Source organism: Ovis canadensis, chromosome 20 (genome assembly GCF_042477335.2).
Source record: "Ovis canadensis isolate MfBH-ARS-UI-01 breed Bighorn chromosome 20, ARS-UI_OviCan_v2, whole genome shotgun sequence".
In the NCBI taxonomy this organism is placed as follows: Eukaryota; Metazoa; Chordata; class Mammalia; order Artiodactyla; family Bovidae; genus Ovis; species Ovis canadensis.
The window spans coordinates 40,393,788-40,421,587 of record NC_091264.1 but is presented as its reverse complement, the minus strand read 5'-3'; the positions used below and the strand labels follow the sequence as shown (position 1 = coordinate 40,421,587).

The window sequence follows — 27,800 nt, the reverse complement described above, 5'->3', positions numbered from 1 at the left end:
AGAAACGCTGGACTGGAAGAAACACAAGCTGGAATCCAGATTGCTGGGAGAAATATCAATAACCTCAGATGTGCAGATGACACCACCCTTATGGCAGAAAATTAAGAGGTACTAAAAAGCCTCTTGATGAAAGTGAAAGAGGAGAGTAAAAAATTTGGCTTAAAGCTCAACATTCAGAAAACTAAGATCATGGCATCTGGTCCCCTCACTTCATGGAAAATAGATGGGAAAACAGTGGAAACAATGTCAGACTTCATTTTGGGGGGCTCCAAAATCACTGCAGATGGTGACTTCAACCATGAAATTAAAAGACACATACTCCTTGGAAGAAAAGTTATGACCAACCTAGATAGCATATTCAAAAGCAGAGACATTACTTTGCCAACTAAGGTCCATCTAGTCAAGGCTATGGTTTTTCCAGTGGTCATGTATGGATGTGAGAGTTGGACTGTGAAGAAAGCTGAGCACCAAAGAATTGATGCTTTCGAACTGTGGTGTTGTAGAATACTCTTGAGAGTCCCTTGGGCTGCAAGGAGATCCAACCAGTCCATTCTGAAGGAGATCAACCCTGGAATTTCTTTGGAGGGAATGATGCTGAAGCTGAAATTCCAGTACCTTGACCACCTCATGCGAAGAGTTGACTCATTGGAAAAGACTCTGATGCTTGGAGGGATTGGGGGCAGGAGGAGAAGGGGACGACAGAGGATGAGATGGCTGGATGGCATTACTGACTCGATGGACGTAAGTCTGAGTGAGAACTCCAGGAGTTGGTGATGGACAGGGAGGCCTGGTGTGCTGCAATTCATGGGGTCGCAAAGAGTCGGACACGACTGAGCGACTGAGCTGAACTGAACTCCTTTCATAGAAAAAGCCGTCAAGTCCACTCTGAGTGGAGCCTGCACCAGAACTTGGGGATTTCCCAGTCCCTTCCAGGCCTCTTAGTACAAAGTCTTCATCTGGCAACTGAGGTGTCATCACAGAGGGTATTTCTGATTGGCTAAAAGCTAACCTGACAGAGTGTGGCTTGGCTCGTTAGAATTCCCTCTCAACTCAGCCCACATCATTGCTCTGCAACTCAGAACAGCAACTTCTGAGACCACTTTGAGAACAGGATGATCCTGAACAGAGCCCTGATTCTGGGGGCCCTCGCCCTGACCGCCATGATGAGTCCCTCTGGGAGTGAAGACATTGTGGGTGAGTGCATGGTTGAAGGATACGGAGACTGAAGTTAGCGAGCAGGGAATTGGAGGGGTTGGCGGGGCGGAGGGGGGGAGCGAATTGGCCTAGAAATAGAGACTCCTGGAAGCATTTTCAATATTAAGCAAATCTAAAAGTTACCATCATTGCACCTTCAGGAAATCAGAGTCCAGACCCGCCCTCTCTGTTACCCGTGCTGTTGCATGCTCTGTTTCTGATACTGGATCCAGTGAATATGTTCTGGAGGGCTCCAGGGCATTCACTCACAATTATCTCAAAGATTAGCAATGTTTTCACAAGAAGATGTTTTGTTACAAAAAATTTCATGAGCTATTGCTCCCAAATTTTCTGAATAACTTTTGAAGCTTTTTATGTATTTCTCCTAAAGTTTATATTGGGGTATATAGTTTCATGAATTATGAATACTGTGTGGATATAAAAAAAGGTAACCTTTACTTGGTTTCAGATCTACATACATTTCTGTGCTGGCATTCTGGCACAGCTAGGTGTGCAAGCCCAGCTGAATGTCTTTAGACAAAGCATTTTATTACATGGTTCTCACTTAATCTCAGTTACTTTATTTCTGTCACCTCACAAATAATCAAATAAAAAGGCATGTAGAAATGCTTTCCAAGTAATGAAGACACATAAATACCAATGATTATTCTTATTTTTAAATTATTACTATTGCAAGTATAATGTCATATTTTTCTAAAACAAAGTAGAGGATATATTTAATTTTATTTAAAATTAAGAACTTTTTGAAGAAAAATTTGAAGAATTAAATTATATTATTCACAATTTGTCAGCCCAAATTGCCTATTTTCACTTCATGTAATGAAGACCTGTGTAGGGAAACTGGGCAAGCACAAGTTAATTACATGGTCCCTTAGGACCCTCTGCCTTGCTGTCCCCCTCTTTCCACCCTCTCTTCATACATTTCTTCATCTTCCTTTCCTTCCAGGATCCATCCCTGGCTCATGTTGTTTCATAGACAGGAAAAGTGGGTTTCTAAAAACCAAAGTAGAAAAGCCAAATGGTTTAAAGGGGAGGTGAAAGAAAGGTTACTCTAATCTTCAGCAACTTTATTAACCATGGCAGCTACCACTCTAATTTTGTATGGTACTGCAAGTTTCACCTGCTTCTCCAGAGCACTTCCAATTTTCCTCTCTTCCTCATCGCACCAGAGCATCCTTGTCAGGCTTGATTTACACATTAGGCACAGTGGGCACAGTGCCAAGGGCCTACACTGCTTGTAGGCCTCATAAATTTTTTTTTTAATTAGAAGAAAAACAAACTTTTAGAGTAGGGGGAAATGCTTTAAATTTTAATCCAACCTGAATTATGTTTGTCTTTGTATAATATGGCTATAATATACATTTTTTATATTTTTATAAAAGGAGGCACTCACGAAAGCCACAGTGTAAGTCATAATGCAGCTCTGGTCACTGCTGATTCTGACTTCTGTATGGTTCTGCTCCCTATGTCTGTTAGTCTTCCCCCAAATCTCTGTAATTCTCAAGAATAACAATTGATGTTTAATACACATTTTTGAGAACACAGCAAGCTAAATTTTGGGGATTCAAAGACGAAAAGACGTGATTTCTGTCCCCTAGAGGGTATACAGATTAGCAATGAAAAGAAATTATGCAGGAAAGCAGAAGGACCACTCCTGAGCAGGACCAGGGATCCAGCTGAGGCTAAAACTGTAAAAGTGAATTAGTTCCAACTGACACACTGGAGTGATGTTCTTCAGCAACAGTTGGTAGCCCAGAACAAGTACCAGATGAAAAGGATATTACATATATTCCTGTCTGGAAAAGGAGTCAAGATGCATTGCAAAGATTAGGAGGCTTTGTCGCAAGGCTTTTTAACTAACTGGACAACTACCAACACAGAGCGAAGAAGGAGCAGGTACTGGGAATTTTGTCTAGAAAGTGGGCCACAAATGAAGCCCACAATGTTTAATAGTCAATTTCTTCTTTCACTTGCTTAATGAGGATATTTTCTCTATTTTTCCCTTTCTTGCTCCTCACTCCGACTCAGCTGACCACATTGCCGCCTATGGCATAAATGTCTACCACTCATATGGTCCCTCTGGCTACTATACCCATGAATTTGATGGAGATGAAGAGTTCTACGTGGACCTGGAAAAGAGGGAGACTGTCTGGCGTCTGCCTGTGTTTAGTCAATTTAGAAGGTTTGATCCTCAGGGTGCACTGAGAAACATCGCTGTGGGGAAACAGTCTTTGGAGATCTTGATTCAAAGGTCCAACTCTACTGCTGCTACCAACAGTAAGTGTTCGCCATTCTGCCTCTCTTTATTAATCTACCCCTTCATGCCAGCTTCACTCCCTTTTTCTCTAGGGATAGATACCCTTCACCGCTTTATAAAACTCTCTCCTTTCCAAGGACACCACATTTTCTCATGGTAATAGCTGAACCCTCATCCTCTGCTTTCTTCCAACTCATGTATTTCCATATGATAGAAAGATCCCTACTCCCATAATGCAGTCTTTGAATATTTCATGGAGAGATCCCACAGACCTCCCACTTGACAGGCAGGTCATCAAAAACAGGGGGACAGGGATAAAGCAGAAGCAACATATGGTGCCTCCCAAACAGAAGTGAAACAAGAGCTCCTCCACTATTAGACTGGGAGACATTGCTGGGAGGGTTCCTCCAGAGGCAATGGGCAGTGATATTCCCGTTTCACATCTGTGCTGTTTCCTCACCACAGAGGTTCCTGAGGTGACTGTGTTTTCCAAGTCTCCCATGATGTTGGGTCAGCCCAACACCCTCATCTGTCACGTGGACAACATCTTTCCTCCTGTGATCAGCATCACATGGCTGAGGAATGGACACTCGGTTGTAGAGGGTGTTTCTGAGACCAGCTTCCTCTCCAAGGATGATCATTCCTTCTCCAAGATCAGTTACCTCACCTTCCTCCCTTCTGATGATGATGTTTATGACTGCAAAGTGGAGCACTGGGGCCTGGATAAGCCGCTGCTAAAACACTGGGGTATGTACGAGTTCCACCATTTTGGAACATTATTTTCTCTGTCAAGTCCAGAACACCCTTACTGTTATCTGCTAAATCTCATGTCCCTAAACTTCACATTCCAAGGGTTTCTAATGACAGATCTCACTCTCTTCCCTAAGCTCCATACCCCTTCCTTGCCCCATCCCACCCACATGCACAGAAACGTTCTGTATTCTGAGTTCCACAACTTCACTTTCACAGAGCCTGAGATTCCAGCCCCTATGTCAGAGCTGACAGAGACTGTGGTCTGTGCCCTGGGGTTGACTGTGGGCCTCGTGGGCATTGTGGTGGGCACCGTCCTCATCATCCGAGGTCTGCGCTCTGGTGGCCCCTCCAGACACCAGGGGCCGTTGTGAGTCACACTCCAGAAGGAAGGTAAGAATTCAGATCTGTTAGATCTGGGGACATAGTACAGACAAGGGCAAGTGGGAGGAGGTTGTGGACACAAATGTGGCTGAAAGTTGCTGGACTGGGAAACAGCATGGCAGTGGCACAGGAGGCCCCTGAGCCCGCTCATCTCGTGTCTTTCCCGTTGCAGGTGCACTGTCCATCTTCAAGAACAGAAAAACGGACTTGCTAGATGACCTAGTTATTTTCTGGCCAAGTCCATCATGTACCTTCTCTCCTCCTGCCCTCCTCCTCATACTTCTCTGTGACTTAAAGTGCTGTATAATCTCAGAGCTCACATACATTTGGGATTCTCCCCCTGACCTTCTAATTTTTCCTTTTCTCTGTTGTTACCTATTATGGGATCCCTGAGATATCCCACCCAGCTACCTAATCCACCAATGACCTTAAACTAATATATCCTTGGAAGAAATAAATGCCTTTATGAGGTCTTTACTTTTTCCCATCTTTCATTTCAGGGCTGATTAGAACTATGGCTTCTTCTGCTTCAGGCCCATTTAACCTCATTTCCCAGATTATGTTTCATGTCTAGCAACACAGGAGCAGCTTGTAGAGACTGATAATATTTTGGTATCTTAGCTGGAGTTAATATTTCTGTCTTCCTTTTTTTCCATCCTTAACCACTGCCACACACCCCAAATTCAGACGTCAGTGAAGGTAATATATACTCTCTGCCTTTGGTGCAGATTTGTTAAAACAAAAATACAAAAACCAAGAAGTAAAGTGATACTTATTTTAATATCACTTTAAAATTTTTGACAGAGAAATAAGTTGGGAAAAAGGAATTTTGAATCTCTAAAGTACCAAGAGTCAAAATTAGTTTTCAGAACTTTTAGTTCTCAAAGAATTAGTGGTGATAAGAAAAACTATCTTCTCTCCCTCTCACACTTGAAGAGATAAGAATTATCTAGGTAGGAAAAGAAATATGTTTGTTAGGAAAACATTAGAATAAGACAATAAAGCAGGTATCTGAGAAGGACCAAATACTTTGTCCTTATTTAAGGTTAGAAGCAATGGGAAAATGGATGGATGTAGAAACCACAGACATATTTAAGAACACAGCCGTAGTTTGCTTCATGTCCTGTGCGAATCCCTGCTAGAAAACCATGTAGACTTTTCCTGACATGGCATGTGTGGAACAATAGAGTGAGTATGGCTCCAGGATGCTCCTAGGCAGATAAGCCTAAGTCAGGCTCACCGAATCTCAGTGCATCCCTATTTGTCCTGGAGATAATCCACCAGTATTCTTAGCTCCTGCCCCTCACCCTTCCTGGAAAAGGGAAATATAAGCTTACAAGAGAGAAATCTCTGGAGGAACAGCATGGAAGAGATAATGTGGCAGCAGCTTTGGGTGCCATATCCTCTTCTAGACTCACAGTCTCGAAGTCCCTGAAGTGGGGATGGATCAACAGATGAGATTCTCTGGCTGTCCTCAGTGTGTCCAAGGCCTCACTCTTGGGAATGTATGTGACTTACTTGGAGTCATTTTGCCCTTGAAAATTATATAGGTTCATTGCCTCAGTCTTTCCACTCTGCAATTACTAAGTCCATACGTTGCATTGCAGATTATTTTATGGAACAACTGCGAAATGTATGAAACTGTCCTTGCCCAGGCCATCTGCATCACTGAGCTTAAAATGTGATTGGAACACAAATCCATTCCTTGAAAGAATGTGTCTTCATTCTTTCCCTGCAAATAGGTTCATCATATCATTTTTCTCGATTCCATATGTATGTGTTAATATACTGTTTGTTTTTCTCTTTCTGACTTACCTTGTAAAGATTTTTTTTAATATATTTAAATCAAAAAAATATTAAAAAAATGTGTCTGGGAAAAAAAGACACACTGTGAACACAGTAACTGATAGAGTAGATTTTAATGCAAAGCAACCTAAATCCAAATACAAGACTCAGCACTTTACAGCTAGGATTTTAAATTATAACATTAGGCAAAGTATCTAGCATTTCTGAATCTTATTTTCCCATTCATAAAGTAGGAGTGGTAATACTTTCTTTGCAGAGTTACTGACAGAATTTGAATAATATTGTTATATAGAATACCTTATACATAGTATAGAAATACAGAAGAAAACGTTGTTAGTTATATCCATATTTTATTTAAAAGAATGGATTATGTTATACGAAAATCGTATTTCTGAGCCCTTTAATGATTTAGGAGATTCAAACTTGGAGCTATAGATGAATTTCTTTTCATATGTTATTGGAGAATTTTTTTTCCTCTCCAAAATGAGCAGAGGTAGGACTGGGTTAGGCTTAGAGAACACAGGGTAAAGTGGTTAGTGACACATCACTGATGAAGGGGTTGCTAAGAGAACTCAGGGCAAGTTGTAATATTTGACTTTGTGTTTTTACTCTTAAATAAAAGATATGTCTCCTCCCTATGGCCTATGAATTTTTAGTCAAGCTACGGTATATGCAACAGATCTTTATCCATGCTTATTTTGAGGAAAAGTGGGAAGTAGAATTAAAAGCTACCTGTGAGGTAGAAGCAAGAGAAAAATTTAAAGTCCAGACAAGGGATTAGTAAATGCAGGGAATCTGAACCGGAGCTGGTCATGAAAATATAGGCGATAGGGCAATGAAACTACTCTGTATGATGCTACAATAGTACATACATGTCATACAAAGCCATAGAATGTACATTAAGAGTGAATCCTAATGTAAACTATTGACTTTGCATGCTAACAATGTGTCAATGTAGGTTCATCATTTGTAAGAAATGTACCACTGTTAGGAGAGGTTTATAAGAGGGAAGTTACAATAAGGGCAGGAGATATACGGAAATCTCTTTCAGCTCAGTTCAGTTCAGTCGCTCAGTCGTGTCCGACTCTTTGCCTTCCATTTAATTTTGCTATGAAAATAAACCTACTCTAAAATGATTGATTAAATAAAATTAGATTGGTAATTATCATCTCAAATATATAAAATAACAGTTTTAATATGGAAAGAAATGTAGGTCACCTAAAAATACATAAATAGGCTGAGAATTTTTGGCAATAGAATTTCAAGTAAATGTTATGTAAATATAATGATTCATCAGCTAACAACCCAGAATATTGGAGGTAGTGTGTGTGTTTACATTATATGTGTTATCATAATATAGGGTTATATTGTATAGCATTACTATCAGTGTCCTGGAAATGGACATATGCTTTACTCCTTCCCAAAGAGATACTAAAGAAAACAAATTTCATGGCAGTTGCATTTTATTGAAGGGATTCATTCATTAAGTCTTTGTGTAAGTTAAACAGAAATGAAATTAATTCCAAAAAATAAGAGCAAATATTTATTTCTATCAGCCACTATATGACATTACTATGAACAAAGATGGAAATCAGTCCTCATGATTTCAAATTGTATGATTATTGAATAATTATTTGAATTATTTCAGAGTACATGCATAAAATAAGACTTTAATATTCAATACGCTATTTTAAATTTATAAATTAAAAATCACATAAAAATATATCAAGTTTGTACTTACCACATACAGACAAGGATTTTGAAGGATTTAATATACAAATCAGGCACTTCACACATAGTTGACACATACTAAGCAGTCAACAGATGTTAACAATTTGTGTTATTGTTATTTTCTGGAACCCAAACCATAAATCTCATGGTAAATTATGTCAGAAGGATGCAACCAAGATTAAGCACATGGGAAGTTCTACTGGACAAATAATTCCATTTCTTCAGCAAATAATTTGCTAGGAAAAATAAAGAACAGATAAACTATACATTAAAAAATATATATGGACCAAATGCTAAGCTTTGTTTGGATTCATATACAAATAAAATAACTTAAAAAATTCTTGTGAGACAATCAGAAAAACTGGAACACTAAAAACACTAAGGAATTATGTATCTAATTTTAGGTATGCTCATGGCATTATTATTTCTAAAAACTCATTACATTTTATATTTTTGTAGTAAAATATTTAGGAATGAAATGATATTCTGAGATTATTTTCCAAGTCTGCATATAAAATTAAGTAGATGGGTTTACAAAATTCCCTATGAGTTGATAATTGTTAAAGTTGGATTGCTGATACCTGATACTATGCTCCCTACTATGGTATATAGTTGAAATTTTCCATAATACAAAGTTTTTAAAAAAAATTTAGTGAAAGCAAAAAAAGTAGGCAGAGGGGCATTCTATTTAAACTTTTGTCATTTTTTAAATTTTCTTCAGTTTTATCATACTTAGGAAACTTGGCGTATACAAATGCTAATCCAGACTACAGGAACCTCTCAGAAATGTAACCCTAAAGATATATATATATATGCAACAAAGAATAATAGTAAAGGTAAGCAAAGTAATTTTCCCTTTATTATTGGCTGAATTAATCCCCAAACTCTGGTAACCTGATGATTAATTTAATTAGTAATGCAAAAATGGTTATTGAGTACCAATGTTATCACACATACAATTCTATGTTCTCAGTATATTAAATAATGTGAAAACAGATATGTTCATTGTCTTCAAAGAATTTACACTCCAGGCAAAGAAATATACACACATGAAATAATTCCACAAAGATATAATCAGAAGCTCTGAAAAATTTAACGAAAAATAAAATGTAACACAAAAGAGTATTGCACAGACACCACGTAAAATTTGGTAGAGTTTAGAAGAGACTTGAAGAAATGCATTTTGAGATGAAATAAGATGGTGCATAGTAGGTAAAGAACAAAGTTAAGGAGGGCAGAGCAAATATTTGAGAAAATCTTACAACATGAAATAAAAGATGAGAATAAAAATCATCACATACTTAGTAAAGAAAGTTCAATGTAAGAACAAATAAACTGAAAAAAAAAAGAGCAAACAAAATTGTTTAAACAAACTTTAAAACCTTTCTAATTAGAATTATCAGAAAGAAAAAAGATACTGCATCTAATAAAAGTAATGTTTGCTTGCTTGTGTGTGCTCAGTCATGTCTGTTTGCGACCCCCTTTACTGTAGTCCACCAGGCTCCTCTGTTGATGAAATTTTCCAGGCAAGAATACTGGAGTTGCCATTTCCTACTTCAGGGGATCTTCCTGACACAGGGATGAAACCCATGTCTTTTATGTCTCCTGCACTGGCAGGTGGGTTCTTTACCAATATAAAGTTAATAATGGGGGCTAAAAATGAAGAATTTAACATAAAGCTTGGAAAATTAACCAAGAAAATCTCTCTGAAACTAAAAAAAGAAAAGTAATATATAGAAGAAAAGATAAGACATAGAGAATACATTCAGGAAAGTCTATTGTTACATCAAGTAACAGAGCTAGAGAGAGGAACAAAAAATTAAGATAAAATATTACCAAAACATGGAGAAGGCAATGACACCCCACTCCAGTTCTCTTGCCTGGAGAATCCCAGGGACGAGGGAGCCTGGTGGACTGCTACCTGTAGGGTTGCACAGAATCAGATATGACTGAAGCGACTTAGCAGCAGCAGCAGCATTACCAAAACAAATAGCAATGGGAAATTTTCCAGATATGAAGAACCTAACTCTCTGCATGGAAGGGGACTATCATATATTTAGTAAAATTAGTGGGAAAAGACATTCCTAAATACATCATTTAAAGTTTTTCAGGACCTCATGGCAACCCACTCCAGTATTCTTACCTAGAGAATCCCCTGGACGGAGGAGCCTGGTAGGCTACAGTCCATGGGGTTGCAAAGAGTCGGACACGACTGAGCGACTTCGCCTTCACCTTCACCTTCACCTTCACCAAGGCTTAAAAGAAGACCATAAAGCATCCTGGCGGTGGAAAAAATAAACTTACAACAGACAAAAATCAGATTGCCAGATACTACCATAATTAATTATACTATACTACTATAAGTATATAATTAAGATAAGTAGAAAGGTCTAGAAGTTCTAAACGAACTTGTTAGTTTTCTATTAACAAATGTGTACCTTTTCAAAATCATGATCAGGCATGAAGAAAGAATAAAAAGTGTTAGAAATGAAAGGATATAAATTTGCCTACCACACATAGTTTTACTGATTGTTGATTAAAATCATGACTTGTTTATTAAGAATATGACTTGGAAAAGTGAGGCTGTTATTCAGAAAATAGGAAAGCAAGGAATCCAAGAAACAGTGGATTCAACCCAGGACAAGAAAAGAAATCATACTACTGAAGCTCCAAGACAAGCCTAAGATGATTACATAAAGTTGTTTTAAAAGTGATAAAGAACTTCCCCCCACCCAACTTTTAAAATTAAGCTATGAGCAAAGACCAAAGACAATTACTATTACAGAAGAATGCCAATATTTTCAGCATTGACAATATATTTTTTAAAAGACCTGACACCACAATTTGGCAAGTGGAAGCATAAGGAAGAGGTGAAGGAAAGCATAGTGATACCAATACCTTCATCTTCGAAGAAGAGTGATAAAAACACTGGTCATATTGAAGGGAAGAAGACACAAAAATAAATATATTAAAATTATAATAGAAACTAAAACAAGAATTACATAAGATGACTCTTGATTTTAGAAGCTAGGCCATTATGCAGTCAAGAAAATGTCCTCAGCTTAACCCCAGGGAGTTCCAAAGCTATAAGAGTCCTTCAGAGTTGACCCAAGTTAAGGCAAGACTCAGGGCCTTTATAGCCCTGCAGTGAGCTGCCATTGGAAGTGAATTCCTTTGGGAAGTGGTACAAAACTGGATAGACAGCTCTCCTCACCTAAAGAAATTCCAAAGGAGGACAAACAGCTGAGAAGTATCAGTCAGGAACATTCCCAACAACTGAGGGAATAAACCCTTCATTCCCAAAGGGTGGAGACTAGGTGGTTCAGGGCAGTGCTAGCTTACGGTGAACGGTGTGGGATTCTTGATCTCTGAAGATGTAGCTTCGGGACCAGGGGCCAGGCTTGATCACTCAAGAGCTTTTGTATAGCAGAGTTTTATTAAAGTATGAAAAGGGACAAAGTTTCTGACATAGACATCAGAAGGGGGACAGAGAGTGCCCCCAGCCACTAGTCCTTAGCCAGATGTTTCAGTTCAGTTCAGTCGCTCAGTCGTGTCTGACTCTTTGTGATCCCATGAATTGCAGCATGCCAAGCCTCCCTGTCCATCACCAACTCCTGGAGTTCACTCAAACTCACGTCCATCGAGTCAGTGATGCTGTCCAGCCATCTCATCCTCTGTCATCCCCTTCTCCTCCTGCCCCCAATCCCTCCCAGCATCAGAGTCTTTTCCAATGAGTCAACTCTTCACATGAGGTGGCCAAAGTACTGGAGCTTCAGTTTTAGCATCATTCCTTCCAAAGAAATCCCAGGGCTGATCTCCTTCAGAATGGACTAGTTGGATCTCCTTGCAGTCCAAGGGACTCTCAAGAGTCTTCTCCAACACCACAGTTCAAAAGCATCAATTCTTCAGCCCTCAGCTTTCTTCACAGTCCAACTCTCACATCCATACACGACTACTGGAAAAACCATACCCTTGACTAGATGGACATTTGATGGCAAAACAATGTCTCTGCTTTCGAATATGCTATCTAGGTTGGTCATAACTTTCCTTCCAAGGAGTAAGCATCTTTTAATTTCATGGCTGCAATCGCCATCTGCAGTGATTTTGGAGCCCAAAAAAATAAAGTTTGCCACCATTTCCACTGTTTCCCCATCTATTTGCCATGAAGTGATGGGACCAGATGCCATGATCTTCGTTTTCTGAATGTTGAGCTTTAAGTCAACTTTTTCACTCTCCACTTTCACTTTCATCAAGAGGCTTTTTAGTTCCTCTTCACTTTCTCCCATAAGGGTGGTATTATCTGCATATCTGAGGTTCTTGATATTTCTCCCAGCAATCTTGATTCCAGCTTGTGCTTCTTCCAGCCCAGTGTTTCTCATTATGTACTCTGCATATATGTTAAATAAACAGGGTGACAATATACAGCCTTGATGTACTCCTTTTCCTATTTGGAACCAGTCTGTTGTTCCATGTCCAGTTCTAACTGTTGCTTCCTGACCTGCATATAGGTTTCTCAAGAGGCCAGTCAGGTGGTCTGGTATTCCCACCTCTTTCAGAATTTTCCACAGTTTATTGTGAACCACACAGTCAAAGGCTTTGGCATAGTCAATAAAGCAGAAATAGATGTTTTTCTGGAATTCTCTTGCTTTTTCGATGATCCAGCAGATGTTGGCAATTTGATCTCTGGTTCCTCTGCCTTTTCTAAAACCAGCTTGAACATCAGGAAGTTCACAGTTCACGTATTGCTGAAGCCTGGCTTGGAGAATTTTGAGCATTACTTTACTAGTGCCAGATGTTTAGAAAGCTATTAATCAGATAAGAGAGACACCTCAAGGATGATGGAGTTTCACCAGGCCCCCTCCCACAATATGCATTTTTGAGATAGGATGGCACGAGGTGTGTCATCCCCCAGCCATAAAACAATTGATATGAATACTGGTTTGTTGAGCTATTATCAGCCCAAGGTTTGAGAAAAGTTAAGTTCTGGTGGAACCAGGTATCCTCATGGCAACACAGAATTTTAAGAGACACTTGCAGCCTATTTCCTCCATTTGGAGACCCTTGGCTTTCCTACCTGTTACCCTCTCAACAGCATACCCTGCAGAAGCACTGTTCTAGTCACTGGGAATACTTATACTGTAAGGTAGAAGAAAACAAACTAACAAATAAATGTTTTTAAAAATCCATCATCTCTTAACTTCCATTAACTCCACTGGCTCATCTTCTAACTTAAGAACTTTATTCTTCAGGTAAGCATTCCATTATAGTCAAGCAAAGTTATGTTACAGTAAGATGTTAAACTGCAGTAAAAATTTAATCTCAGTGGCTTAGCTCACTAAAAGGGACTCCATTCCGCCGTCATTCAAGGAATTCATATTATACGGTTTCCAACATCTTGTACACCATCACCTCAACAATGGCTTCCAGGCTTGCAATAACAGGGAGAGCATGCAGAACTTACACTGACTTTTAAGTTTCATTGGCTGGTGCCAGTCACATGACTGCAACCTAACTGCAGAGGAGGTTGGGAAATGTACAGAAGCTCACGGAATATTGTTGAACACCACTGTCCCTGAAAGACATACTGACTGATGTAATTGATGATAAGGCCAAATGCTCATGACAAACAGGTAGTTCTCTAGTACATGCACTTCTCTCCAAGCTACATGTTTACTAAGACTTGAGATTTTTTGGCCAGCAAACTTGTTTATAAAAGATATGCTGTTTCAAAGGCAGGAGCCTGCTGTGGCCCCTTTGCCTGGCAAAGCAGTAAAACTATTTTTTCTACTTCACCTCCCCAGAAACGTACTTGTTATTTTAAATTAAATGATCAATAAAGGATTACATTTCCTAATGAAATCTGGATGCAAATATATATATATATATATATATATATATATATATATATATATATATATATATTTCTATGAAACTGTCACAGGCAGGAACTAAAGAAAATATTGACCTCTCATTAAGAAGGAATCTTCCTGCATGGGGCCTGCGTGACAAAGTTGAACTGTAAGAATGTCACAGAATACACTCCTCTTTTCACTCCTGTAATAGGTCTTATGTTTCAACTAGAAAAGTCAGATCTCAATGTCTCCCTAAACTGTGAATCTGGTTCAGTCTCCAGTCCTGCCTCTTGCTTTTGCAGGATCAAAATCTAAGAGCTACATACTGAGCCCAAGTTTCCCTGGACACCCCACACAAGCCCTCCCAATTCCCCCATAATATCACTCTCTCTTTACTCCTATTATGAATGTCAATGTCCACCCTAAGGAAGATGCAAAGTCAGCACAAAACCTCTGACTCCACTCAGCATCTTGCTCTGGGCAGATTCAGAATATGACCTCCCTGGGAAGCAGAATCTGGAGTCTCCACACTCCACCATGTCCCTGGCTGATGACCTGGAGTGCATCCTGGGGTACAATAGATAAAGATCTCAAGAAAGCCTGGACTTCCCAGGAGAGGGAATGACCTGCCATTGCCTCTTCGGGTACAGTGAGTGGATGAGGGATCAGAGGAAAGGGGATGTCTGGTCCTCAGAGGCATAGCTGTCCATAACCTCAAAGATAAGCACTCAGCCACCCATCTTAGTAATTAATCCCAGGGACTGAGATGAAGACTAGCTTTTAGCATTGGATCAACGTCTTCAGAGCCACCAGGTACAGTGACCTGAGAAGAAAGTCTCATCACGAATTGACAGGGGAGCTCTATCTTCTGAGAATTTCACCTCAGCAGTGCCATCAGATGACTGTGCAGGACACGCGGGTTGGGATGAATGTGAGTCAGTACCTCCAATGAGAGACCCTAGAGCTGGAGGGAACTCTGCCATTTGTATTTCGGGGTCAACAAGAAACAAACTCCCCTTAAGCCACTCCACACTAAGGAGGCTCTGTAGACTGGAATACTCCGTTTGACAGATGCAAACATCTCCATGTTGGGAAGTCATTTCCTAATCAGGGGGATAGGCTCAATGCCAGGAGTCTGCATGCCAGGTACAGGATGATGTTCCTGAAAGGTGTGCATGTTACCAAGGCTGGGCCAGACAGAATCTTTCCTAGAATAATTAAAACTCTGGAAGACAATCCAGAAACATACAACAGAGATAGGGTCATACACACAAACAGAAACAGAGATGTGATATGAGATGTAAGAGAGATGCAGATAAAGAACGGCAAAGGTGTAGACAGAGAAAAGTTGATTCTCTTTTTCTTCTGTCCACCCACCCCTACAAGGCACACAGTGGTGCTTCTGGTCTCCTTCTGGTCCTTAGTTGGCTGGTTCACCTCAAAACAGTTTTCTTCATTCTGCAGTGGTTCCTACCTCTACTCATTTAAGGAGGTTCAGAGTACAGAAAACTCATAATCATGTTTAATTATGATTAAAGGAAAAAAAAACTCTACAGCCCAGTAAATGATTGAAATGTGCTTCTTTTGCACACTCTGTTGGGTAAAAATGGGAACAGAGGAAGCTCTTGGGGTCTGAGTAGATGCAGCTGACGATGCACAGGCAGAGGTTCCAGCGTCAGTGGAGGAAGCAGCATCACAGCCAGATCCTTGGTTGGGGGATGGCCACGGGAAATGTCCTGGTGACCGACTCTGATCTCAGAGTGGGATAGGCTGACAGGCATCTGGGAATTCCGGGCAAGGACAGACACGCATTATAGAAGAGCAAACACCAATCTCAAAGTATCCTCAAGAGTCAGCGCATGAGCCCTGTAGAAGAGAGAGAGTGATCAGCACACAGGACCCACACTTCAACCTGACAAGGAGGCATGGGAAGCAGGGGAGCAGCTCTTGTCCTTCTGGGGGATATGAAGATTTCCATTTTTTAGTAAATTTAATGATAGCTCACCTTCTTTTTACCACATTCAGTCACTTATAAATGCCCACAGGCAGTAGCTACCAACATGTGGCACAAAGTAGGCACCATCCTGGTGTCCATCTTTCAAACCAGAGCTCTGGCTCCAAGTGCCACAGAAAGATGCCATCAAAGTTATGGCCTGGTTCTGGGGAACAACTTCAGGAGCTTTCTATAGAACTTCCTATAGAAACTTCTTCCCTAACTCTTGATTCCATAGCAGGGAACAGGTCATGAATGAGACACTGTACCCAGGTACACTCGTCTCACACCCTTCCCTCCTTTATCTATTCCCCATAATCCCCACTGACACAGAACAGAAATAGAGCACCTGCTGGTAGGGGCCCACAATGTCCCAAAAACTCTCATGACACAAACAGCCACTGCCTTACTCACCCCAAAGGGAAATGAGATAAGCAACTCAAGGGGAAACGTATTTCTTTATCCATCAACTACAAGGCCTTAACTGCCCTAAGCTAAGATTCCCCCAAATGAATGAAACTGTCACTAGAAGGAAAAGAAACCAGTGTTCTGACCCTCTTAATGGAGGAAGTTTTCAGAAAGGAACCCATGAGACAATGATGAACTTTAAGGAAGCCTTAGAATAAATTCCACCTGTCATCTCCATGGCAGGGCTACCCTTTCAACCAGTAAAGTCAGACTACAATGTCTTTCCAGGTTGTTCATTTCCTCCCACCCCCAGCCCTGCCTCCCCCTTTCAGGGTCAGGAAGAAAGAGCTACATCCAGAGGCAGAGGCTGCCCTGAACAGAGGGTTGCCATCATAGCCCATCTTCCCATTTCCCCAGAGTTCCTTACCCTTCTGGCTCCTGTGATGGATGATGAGGCCCAGCCCAAGGAAGATCAGCCCCAGCACGAAGCCTCCAACACCACTCAGCATCTTGCTCTGGGCAGATTCAGACTGTGCCCCTGGGGAGCAGAGCCTGAGTGTCAGCGTTTGTCCCCACATCTCACAGTATCCCTTTTGGAAGCTTGAGGTCTAGTCTGAGATACAGGAGGTGGAGGTGTCAGGGGAACCTGGCTTTCCATTCTGACCACCCCCAGGGGAAGGACTCACCAACAGATCTTTGGACACAGTGGGCAGGTGAGAGAAGGTGAAAGTGGATCCCTGCTCTCAGGGACACTTCTATAACTTTAGACCTTAAGATTGTGGTCAACAGTCAGTTCTACGGAGCTACCAGGCTGGGCTCTGGGGCCACGATGTGTACAGTGAGCTCCCTGTATGTGAAAAGACAATGTGATTTGGCTCTTCTGATGCCTGTGCTGGGAGGCACGAGCACTCTTGTGTCCTGTGATTTCCAGTTCAGTAGTGATGGTGGGGACAAGGGATGAGAGGGCATGGACTGGGGAAGCTCTGTCTGCCCTGACCTGTAGGACCCACAGTGAAAGGAAACCAAGTGCCCTTACGCCACTCCACCGTGATGGGGCTCTGGAGGCTGGGGTGCTCCACGCGGCAGGTGTAGACATCTCCTCGCTGGGGGTTCATCTCCAGCATCACGAGGATCTGGAAGGTCCAGTCTCCATTCCTAATAAGAGGTGTGGACACAACTCCAGCTGTCTCCTCCTGGTCATTCCGGAACCACCGAACCTTGATCTGGCCTGGATAGAAATCTGTCACCGAGCAGACCAGCAGGTTGTGGTGGTTTAGAGCCTCAGTCCTGGACGGGGAAACGGTCACTGTAGGTTCCACTGAGGGAGGAACAGACAGGAAAAGACACAGTGAGACATGAGACCACACAGCACATCTCCCACAGGCAGGGGTCCTTCCTTGGTACCAGAGTGGGAAGATCCTTGCATTCCAAGCCCTGGATTTAGATTCATGCTGGGCCACTTCATTGAGTTAGACCTGGGCCACCTAAAATGGATGGGTCATGGTGGAGAGGTCTGACAGAATGTGGTCCACTGGAGAAGGGAATGGCAAACCACTTCAGTATTCTTGCTTTGAGAACCCCATGAACAGTATGAAAAGACAAGGAGATATGACACTGAAAGATGAACTCCCCAGGTCAGTAGGTGCCCAATATGCTACTGGAGATCAGTGGAGAAATAACTCCATGAAAGAATGAAGGGATGGAGCCAAAGCAAAAACAACACCCAGTTGTGAATGGGACTGGTGATAGAAGCAAGATTCGATGCTGTAAAGAGCAATACTGCATAGGAACCTGGAATGTTAGGTCCATGAATCAAGGCAAATTGGAAGTGGTCGAACAGGAGATGAAAAGAGTGAACGTCGACATTCTAGGAATCAGTGAACTAAAATGGACTGGAAAGGGTGAATTTAACTCAGATGACCATTATATCTACTACTGCGGGCAGGAATCCCTTAAAAGAAATGGAGTAGCCATCATGGTCAACAAAAGAGTCCGAAATGCAGTACTTGGATGCAATCTCAAAAACGACAGAATGGTCTCTGTTCGTTTCCAAGGCAAACCATTCAATATCACAGTAATTCAAGTCTATGCTCTGACCAGTAACACCAAAGAAGTTGAACAGTTCTATGAAGACCTACAAGACCTTCTAGAATGAACACCCAAAAAAGATGTCCTTTTCATTATAGGGGACTGGAATGCAAAAGTAGGAAGTCAAGAAACACCTGGGGTAGCAGGCAAATTTGGCCTTGTAATACAGAATGAAGCAGTGCAAAGGCTAATAGAGTTCTGCCAAGAGAACACACAGGTCATAGCAAATACCCACTTCCAACAACACAAGAGAAGACTCTACACATGGACATCACCAGATGGTCAACACGAAAATCAGATTGATTCTATTCTTTGCAGCCAAAGATGGAGAAGCTCTATACAGTCAGCAAAAACAACACCGGGAGCTGACTGTGGCTCAGATCATGAACTCCTTATTGCCAAATTCAGACTGAAATTGAAAAAAGTGGAGAAAACCACTAGACCATTCAGGTATGACCTAAATCAAATCCCTTATGACTACACAGTGGAAGTGAGAAATAGATTTAAGGGACTAGATCTGATAGACATAGTGCCTGATGAACTATGGATAGAGGTTCATGACATTGTACAGGAGACAGGAATCAAGACCATCCCCAAGAAAAAGAAATGCAAAAAAGCAAAATGGCTGTCTGAGGAGGCCTTACAAATAACTGTGAAAAGACGGGAAGCGAAAAGCAAAGGAGAAAAGGAAAGATATACCCATTTAAACGCAGAGTTCCAAAGAATAGCAAGGAGAGATAAGAAAGTCTTCCTCAGTGATCAATGCAAAGAAATAGAGGAAAAGAACAGAATGGGAAAGACTAGAGATCTCTTCAAGAAAATTAGAGATACCAAGGGAACATTTTATGCAAAGATGGGCTCAAAAAAGGACAGAAATGGTCTGGACCTAACAGAAGCAGAAGATATTAAGAGGTGGCAAGAATACACAGAAGAACTGTACAAAAAGGATCTTCACGACCCGGATAATCATGATGGTATGATCACTCACCTAGAGCCAGACATCCTGGAATGTGAAGTCAAGTGGGCCTTAGAAAGCATCGCTACGAACAAAGCTAGTGGAGGTGATGGAATTCCAGTGGAGCTATTTCAAATCCTGAAAGATGATGCTGTGAAAGTGCTGCACTCAATATGCCAGCAAATTTGGAAAACTCAGCAGTGGCCACAGGACTGGAAAAGGTCCGTTTTCATTCCAATCCCAAAGAAAGGCAATGCCAAAGAATGCTCAAACTACTGCACAATTGCACTCATCTCACATGCTAGTAAAGTAATGCTCAAAATTCTGCAAGCCAGGCTTCAGCAGTACGTGAACCATGAACTTCCAGATGTTCAAGCTGGTTTTAGATAAGACAGGGGAACCAGAGATCAAATTGCCAACATTTGATGGATAATCGAAAAAGCAGAGAGTTCCAGAAAAACATCTATTTCTGCTTTATTGTGTACACCAAAGCCTTTGACTGTGTGGATCACAATAAACTGTGGGAAATTCTGAAAGAGATGGGAATACCAGACCACCTGACCTGCCTCTTGAGAAACCTATATGCAGGTCAGGAAGCAACAGTTAGAACTGGACATGGAACAACAGACTAGTTCCAAATAGGAAAAGGAGTACGTCAAGGCTGTATATTGTCACCCTGCTTATTTAACTTATATCCAGAGTACATCATGAGAAATGCTGGGCTGGATGAAGTGCAAGCTAAAATCAAGATTACCGGAAGAAATATCAATAACCTCAGATATCCAGATGAGGTACCACCCTTACGGCAGAAAGTGAAGAAGAACTAAAGAGCCTCTTGATGAAAGTGAAAGAGGAGAGTTAAAAAGCTGGCGTAAAGCTCAACATTCAGAAAGCTAAGATCACGGCATCCGGTCCCAGCACTTCACGATAGATAGATGGGGAAAGAGTGGAAACAGTGTCAGACTTTATTTTTCTGGGCTCCAAAATCACTGCTGATGGTGACTGTAGCCATGAAATTAAAAGACGCTTACTCATTGGAAGAAAAGTTATGACCAACCTAGATTGCATATTAAAAAGCAGAGACATTACTTTTCCGACAAAGGTCCATCTAGCCGTGGCCATGGTTTTTCCTGTGGTCAAGTATGGATGTGAGAGTTGGACTGTAAAGAAAACTGAGCACCGAAAAATTGATGCTTTTGAACTGTGGTGTTGGAGAAGACTCTTGAGAGTCCCCTGGACTGCAAGGAGATCCAATCAGTCCATCCTAAAGGAGATTATTCCTGGTGTTCATTGGAAGGACTGATGTTGAAGTTGAAACTCCAATCCTTTGGCCACCACATGCAAAGAACTGACTCATGGAAAAGACCCTGATGCTGGGAAAGATTGAGGGCAGGAGGAGAAGGGGATGTCAGAGAGTGAGATGGCTGGATGGCATCATCGACTCTATAGACATGGGTTTGGGTGGACTCCGGGAGTTGGTGATGGACAGGGAGGCCTGGCATGCTGTGGTTCATGGGGTTGCAAAGAGACGGACAGGACCGAGTGACTGAACTGAACTGAACTGGGCCACTTTATTATCTTAAATAAACACATTGGTCAGTTTACTTTTCAGTCTCGAGGGATCACTGTAATTACTCTATGAGATTAATTCTGGCAACACTAATTAGATAATGGAGCATTTTAAAATTATAAATAACTATATCATACCACTATCTGTGAAATTTTTTAAAATAAAACACCTAGACCTGTTTTCTCCCCCACATATTAAAGGCGACCATCAGGATCAGCACTGGTGACCTGTGCTGGGACAGTGATACCGTTTTCTGCTAGTCCCTGTGCTCCCCGCAGCAGAGAAAATCCAGCAGCTTTGACGCCCACCTGCGGGCTGAGATTTTCAGCATTAGTCATGGCCTCAGGGACAGCAACACGGACTGAGAATTAAAGTATAGACATTTCTATGTCCAGCAAAGCAGGACAACAATGACTATTCCATCCTTCCTACAAGTAATGCTTCTCAAACAAGTTATATTCTATAATTCTTAGCCTGCAATACTAACAAAATTTGAGAGCAAAAGCACTTCTTACATGTTGCCAGTCAACAAAGCATCTCTCTCATCTTTTAGCCTAACCTTAGCTCAGATGCCATGCTACAATGAACTTCCCACCCACACACACACAGAACTTACATCAAGATACATAAACTTTCAGGGACTTCCCTGGTGGTCCAGTGGATAAGATTCAACACTCTCAGTGCAAGGGCCACAGGTTCCATCTGTGGTGGGGCAACTAAGATCTCACTTTCTGCAACTACTGAACCCGAGCACTGCAATGAAGACCCGGGGTAGCCAAACATAATAATGATAAATAAAATGAGCTACATATATAATTTTAAAAGATATATGAGCTTCCATCTCCACATCATATTTGCCACCTATACTTTATTCATTCCTTGATTCATTTATTAATCCAATCAACAAACATAAATTTGACAGGCAGAAGGAATCCAAAGATATACAAGAACATGCCCCCTGACTTCACAGAACTTGCAATCTAGTAACAGAAACAAACAAACAATGTTGTTTTAAAAGCTTGTAATTTTTGAAGTAAAGGAAAAGGGACTTTAAAAACAAGTAATGACAATAAAACACTATGTTTGACTATGACTCAATTCCTTTATCTTCTCAGATTGCTACCCATCATCAAATGCAACATTACCTCCCAACTTCTTTAACACACCTTATCCTTTACTTCTTTTGGCATTGTACTGAATCTCCCTCATTCTCTTAGTCTGAAACCATAGTAAATATTTCAAGTCTGGTTTAGTTTTTTGATAATATGATAAGTTCTCTCATTTCCTCTTTTTTTCCTATTTTTCTTTTAATATTCAAGTGAGTTTAACTGCTGGCTCCCTATCCTACTCCATTCCCCTGCTATTAAGAATAACTGTCTCGTTCTGAAATCAGACATTATGTCATATATTCTCTATAGAGATTCTTGCAGCAGTCGGCCTGAGTTAATGAGAATGTTATGTAAATACGTAACTGTGACTTGCTGAGGTCAGCAGGCAGTCTCATCACCCCAATTACATATCACTCATGAACCATCATCTCAAAGGAAGCACGCTTTTAGTTTGGACTTTAACTCTTGATCAGGCTCTTCTTCCTGGGCTCTGACTGAAGTCATAGTCAACTATGTGGACTTATAAAATCTGCTCATCTTAAATAGATTGGGAGTAAAAGTAGAGGGCAGAAGTTCAAGAGAAAAATGTTAGAATAATTTTTTATGAAAAAGAACTGAAATAACAAAAATATAAGTTGCTGTTCCCTTGCTAAGTCACGTCCAACTCTGCGACCCCATGGACTGCAGCGCCAGGCTTCAGTTAATCCTTCACTATCTCCCAGAATTTACTCAAACTCATGTCCATTGAGTCAGTGATGTCATCTAACCATTTCACCCTCTGCCCTCAAGTACTCAGTGACATTAGGATAAAGAAGAAGGCAAGACTGTAAAGCAAGCTAAAAGTTATATGAACATGTATAGATAACACTGGGGTCAGTGAGTTTTCAGCCCCTTGAATATATCATTTCATCGCACTAGCACTGAAACTAGGCAGAAACAGACTCATACTGCTGCTTCTGGTCATAACTGGCTTTAATGGAGGCTTTGCTTCTGTTAGATGCTATACACATGGTAAAGAGCATGATAACTGTTCTGTATTTGGGGGACACTCTACAACTTAGCGAATAACTATGATGCAATTGCTTAAGCTGTTTATTATGTCCCAATATTAGTCCATGGGGTCACAAAGAATCAGATATGACTGAGTGACTGAACAACAACGATTAGTGTATATAAAGTGGTGATGCTATTTGCTAAGGGAGTTGTGGAATGAAGTAGAATAATATAGATGGTGTTCGGTAAGATAACTGTCTAGAACTAGCCCCTGCTTATTTAACTTATATGCAGAGTACATCATGAGAAACGCTGGACTGGATGAAGCATAAGCTGGAATTAAGATTGTCAGGAGAAATATCAATAGCCTCAGATATGCAGATGACACCACCCTTATGGCAGAAAGTAAAGAGGAACTAAAAAGCCTCTTGATGAAAGTGAAAGAGGAGAGTGAAAAAGTTGGCTTAAAGTTCAACATTCAGAAAACAAAGATCATGACATCCAGTCCCATCACTTCATGGTAGATAGATGGGGAAACAGTGTCAGACTTTAGTTTTTTGGCTCCAAAATCACTGCAGATGGTGACTGCAGCCATGAAATTAAAAGATGCTTACTCCTTGGAAGGAAAGTTATGACCAACCTAGATAGCATATTGAAAAGCAGAGATATTACTTTGCCAACAAAGGTCCATCGAGTCAAGGCTATGGTTTTTCTAGTGGTCATGTATGGATGTGAGAGTTAGACTGTGAAGAAAGCTGAGCACTGAAGAACTGATGCTTTAAAACTGTGGTATTGGAGAAGACTCTTGAGAGTCCCTTGGACTGCAAAGAGATCCAACCAGTCCATTCTAAAGGAGATCAGTCCTGGGTGTTCTTTGGAAGGACTGATGCTAAAGCTGAAACTCCAGTACTTTGGCCACCTCATGCGAAGAGTTGACTCATTGGAAAAGACTCTGATGCTGGGAGGGATTGGGGGCAGGAGGAGAAGGGGAGGACAGAGGATGAGATGGCTGGATGGCATCACTGACTCGATGGACATGAGTTTGAGTGAACTCCAGTAGTTGGTGATGGACAGGGAGGCCTGGCCTGCTGCAGTTCATGGGATCGCAAAGAGTCAGACGTGACTGAGCGACTGAACTGAACTGAACTGAGCTGCTGATTACGGAGAAGGCAATGGCACCCCACTCCAGTACTCTTGCCTGGAGAATCCCAGGGACGGGGGAGCCTGGTAGGCTGCCATCTCTGGGGTCGCACCGAGTCAAACATGACTGAAGTGACTTAGCAGCAGCAGCAGCTGCTTATTAAATGGGTATAATTCCTGAAGTGGATAGAAATATTGGGAGGGGGGAGAGGAAGGGTGCAAAGGCAGGGTTTAGACCAAAAGAAACTAAAACTAATTTTTTTTCAGTAATTTAATGACATTATTTATCCCAAAAGTTCAGTCTTTCTACTATGCCATTTGTTGAGCTTTTCTAAGAAATTAAAACTCTCTCTTACAATACCATTCAAGTGCTGGGGGCTTTTTTAGCAAACACTTTTTCCCTCAGACTTTGCATTCACAAATTCTAAATTGCTAATTTTGCATTCACAAATTCTAAAGCCATTCAAGTCAATAAGAATTTACTTTAAAGCATTAAGCATAATAGTAAAGCATAATTTATAAAGTCAGTTTTAAGGCCCTATTTACCTTTATGTTTCTCTTGCGCCTAAGTGGATGGGCAACCAAGTACATTTATTCATTACTTTAAGAAAGTTTTATGGAGTTCATACTACCCGCCAGTGTGTCAGACTAGGCACACAGAGATAATTAAGACAGCCCCTTGTCTGAAAGAGGTCCCGGGCCAGTGAAATAGTGATGTCCACTTAAGAAACCAGGATTACGGTGAATAATAATTTGAAACAAAAAAGATAAACTGTATTATTTCATGACTGTAATACATCATCACGAGTTCAAGGTGCCCTGAGAGTACCCGAAGTAACCCTAAGGCCACCAGGCTGCGCTGTCAGGCCTCCAGGAAGCAAATACGCCAAAGGCACCAGGCGGGGAGGCGCAGAATGAGTGGAAACAACAGCGCAGGGCAGGGCCTTCGAGAGGTGACCCACACCGGGCAGGCCGGGCCGCCTCTGCAGGGAAGGCTCCAGGGCTGCCAAACTCGATACCCACCCCCACCCTCACGCTGTGCCCTCGGTCAGGGGACCTCAGCGCCTCTCTGTCCCATCCGTGGGTCTGGGGACCCCGCCCCGGAAGACTCAGCCCCTCCTGCGCGGAGTCCTGGCGGGTGGAGGGCGGCCCTGCGGAGGGCGGCCGGCACTCACCTCGCCGCTGCAAGGATGTGATGAGCTCGTTCTGGTAGTTGTGTCTGCACACCGTGTCCGCCTCGGCCCGCGTCCGCTCCATGATGTCCTTCTGGCTGTTCCAGTACTCGGCGTCCGGCCGCCCCAGCGGCGTCACCGCCCGGTACTCGTCCCAGTCGCTGTCGAAGCGCACGAACTCCTCCTGGTTGTAGATGTATCTGGTCACATGCCGCACCCGCTCCGTCCCGTTGGTGAAGTAACACAGGCCCTTAAACTGGACCACGAAATCCTCTGCGGGGAGACAGCCGCTCGGTCAGGCTCAACCCCATAGCCCCACGCGGCGGCCGCTCGGCCAGATGGGGAGGTGCCGGCCGCCGCCAGCGGGGTCCCGAAACCGGCAACCCGCCGCCGCTCAGCCCCTGTTCCGCTCCAGCCCGGCCCTGCGCCTCCCGCTGCGAACCCGGGTCCTCCCGCGGCTCCTCCCCGGCCTCCCGCCCCCTCTGAGGCTCCCAGGACGTGAGGAGGCCTGTCGCTGAGGGAGCCCTAGGACCTGTGATCCCTAGAAGCTCAGAACCAAGTAAAGGGGGCGGCGGGTTGATTTTGCATCCATCTCTGTACTTAAAGATTCTCACATGAAATCCCATTTTACCCTGAGCTCCTGGGAACCTCAAAGACAAAGAAAGGAGAGCAGGAGAGTTCACGGGATGGCAAAGGACCTGTAGAATCAAGCTTGTCCTCCTCCTGACAGGTGTATTCTCTTGGTCCCCAGCAAAGTGTCCTTACAACGCCTTGGCTTACTCTTGAGTTTCTGCTACCCGCACCCGACTCCTGTGTGGTTTGAAGGGACCAGCAACCCCCCAGTCCTAAAAAGGACAGTTTATTCACAGAAAGAGTATGGACTTTCAAATTAAATTAGAGCTAATATATAATCATATATATATATGTATATATATTTCTCTTTTTATGTTCTCCTTTGTCCTAAATCCTGTCCATCCTCAAGTTTCTGAATATCACTCAACTCACCAGTTGACTACAAATCAGTGAAACTTAAATTCTGTCTGTGGTCACCCAGGCAGCTCCACTCAAGAAATAAAAGTTTGCTTCCACAAATCCTCCACTGAGTCAGGAATATACAGTCTTCCCCTCAAATGCTGAGCCTGCAGAGACCATGGCTGCCCTACACACCCCCAACCCACAGCAGTAAGTCCAGACAAGGTCTTCCTGCTGCTGCTGCTGAGTCGCTTCAGTCGTGTCCGACTCTGTGTGACCCCATAGATGGCAGCCCACCAGTCTCCCCCGTCCCTGGGACTCTCTAGGCAAGAACACTGGAGTGGGTTGCCATTTCCTTCTCCAAGACAAGGTCTTGGGGGACCCTGAAATGACAGATTCTGCAGTGCCTTCTTTGGAGAAAGTCACATCTTTAAAAAAAAATACCCATGCTCACTTTGTCCTGGCACTTGTAGTAAATACTCACTATGTCTCCTCCTCCCCATTATAACGTTCCCAGGGTTAAACCTGTGGGAAGAGAATTGTCCTCACCTTATCTTTAGAGGGTGGAAATGAGAATGTAACATAGCCCTCATTCCCAAAGGGAGGAAATGTGTGATAAAAGACAGTATCCCAAGATCACAGCCCAGCCCAAGGGTCCCTCGGAGCCTGCTCCCCAGAGTGGTGGCTCCGGGGAGCAGCTGCCCTGCACTTACTTGGCGAATCTCCACTCTCAGCCCCTGGGGTGCTCAGCACCACCAGGGTCACCATCACAGCTGCCGTCCAAAGGCCTCTGGGGATCCACAAAGCCACCATCCCAGACATAATAGAGAACAAAGGAAGAAGCAATGGTAGTCAACACAGCTCAAACACAGTGGATCTGGTGAACTCACTTCACAGAATAAAAGCCTATGAGAGCTCCCATGTATGACAGGATTGGAGAGTCCCTAGAAAAGGGACCAATCAGCAGTGGAGCTGAAAAACTTCATCTGTGTCTGGGTAGACATTTTTTTTTGAAGGTTCTTAATCTAATGCCTGGGACTTCTTTGGAGGGAATGATGCTGAAGCTGAAACTCCAGTACTTTGGCCACCTCATGCAAAGAGTTGACTCATTGGAAAAGACTCTGATGCTGGGAGGGATTGGGGGCAGGAGGAGAATGGGACGACCGAGGATGGGATGGCTGGATGACATCACGGACTCGATGGGCATGAGTCTGAGTGAACTCCGGGAGTTGGTGATGGACAGGGAGGCCTGGCGTGCTGTGATTCATGGGGTTGCAAATAGTCGGACACTACTGAGCGACTGAACTGAACTGAACTGAACTGAATCTAATGCCTGGAACGGTGTCCTAATCAAATTACACTGGATTGAGATGAAAATGTTCTCTCAGTTATAAAATATCTGAAT

The 27,800-nt window shown here is 42.4% G+C and overlaps 2 protein-coding genes and 1 long non-coding RNA gene across 3 annotated transcripts; 1 reads left to right on the top strand and 2 right to left on the bottom strand.

The window, feature by feature from the left end:
* The first annotated feature begins 797 nt into the window (after positions 1-797).
* LOC138425235 (SLA class II histocompatibility antigen, DQ haplotype D alpha chain-like) lies at positions 798-5,083 on the top strand. The gene is made up of 5 exons (XM_069562854.1): positions 798-1,194; positions 3,244-3,492; positions 3,938-4,219; positions 4,442-4,615; positions 4,779-5,083. The coding sequence occupies exons 1-4, from the start codon at positions 1,113-1,115 to the stop codon at positions 4,594-4,596; spliced, it is 768 nt and encodes a 255-aa protein (XP_069418955.1). The 5' UTR covers positions 798-1,112; the 3' UTR covers positions 4,597-4,615; positions 4,779-5,083.
* A 2,774-nt stretch (positions 5,084-7,857) lies between these two features.
* LOC138425238 (uncharacterized) lies at positions 7,858-11,048 on the bottom strand. Its single transcript, XR_011251134.1, has 2 exons — positions 10,287-11,048; positions 7,858-8,379 (listed from the first exon to the last, which is right to left on the bottom strand). It is a non-coding gene; the product is annotated as an uncharacterized lncRNA (long non-coding RNA).
* Positions 11,049-15,495: 4,447 nt separating this feature from the next.
* On the bottom strand, positions 15,496-27,321 carry LOC138425234 (boLa class II histocompatibility antigen, DQB*0101 beta chain). The gene is made up of 5 exons (XM_069562853.1): positions 27,109-27,321; positions 25,427-25,696; positions 17,433-17,714; positions 16,824-16,934; positions 15,496-15,861 (listed from the first exon to the last, which is right to left on the bottom strand). Exons 1-5 carry the CDS (start codon positions 27,215-27,217, stop codon positions 15,848-15,850), a joined length of 786 nt encoding a protein of 261 aa, XP_069418954.1. The 5' UTR covers positions 27,218-27,321; the 3' UTR covers positions 15,496-15,847.
* Between the last annotated feature and the right edge of the window lie 479 nt (positions 27,322-27,800).

Bases quoted from the DNA above. Each gene is read 5' to 3' on its own strand.
- LOC138425235 (XM_069562854.1), top strand. From the start codon at position 1,113: ATGATCCTGAACAGAGCCCTGATTCTGGGGGCCCTCGCCCTGACCGCC. The intron at 3,493-3,937 runs GTAAGTGTTCGC...TCCTCACCACAG, and splicing joins CTCTACTGCTGCTACCAACA to AGGTTCCTGAGGTGACTGTG. The intron at 4,220-4,441 runs GTATGTACGAGT...TCACTTTCACAG, and splicing joins GCCGCTGCTAAAACACTGGG to AGCCTGAGATTCCAGCCCCT.
- LOC138425234 (XM_069562853.1), bottom strand. From the start codon at position 27,217: ATGTCTGGGATGGTGGCTTTGTGGATCCCCAGAGGCCTTTGGACGGCA. The intron at 17,715-25,426 runs GTGAGTGCCGGC...TTCCTCCCTCAG, and splicing joins CACATCCTTGCAGCGGCGAG to TGGAACCTACAGTGACCGTT. The intron at 16,935-17,432 runs GTAAGGGCACTT...TCTGCTCCCCAG, and splicing joins CCCCATCACGGTGGAGTGGC to GGGCACAGTCTGAATCTGCC.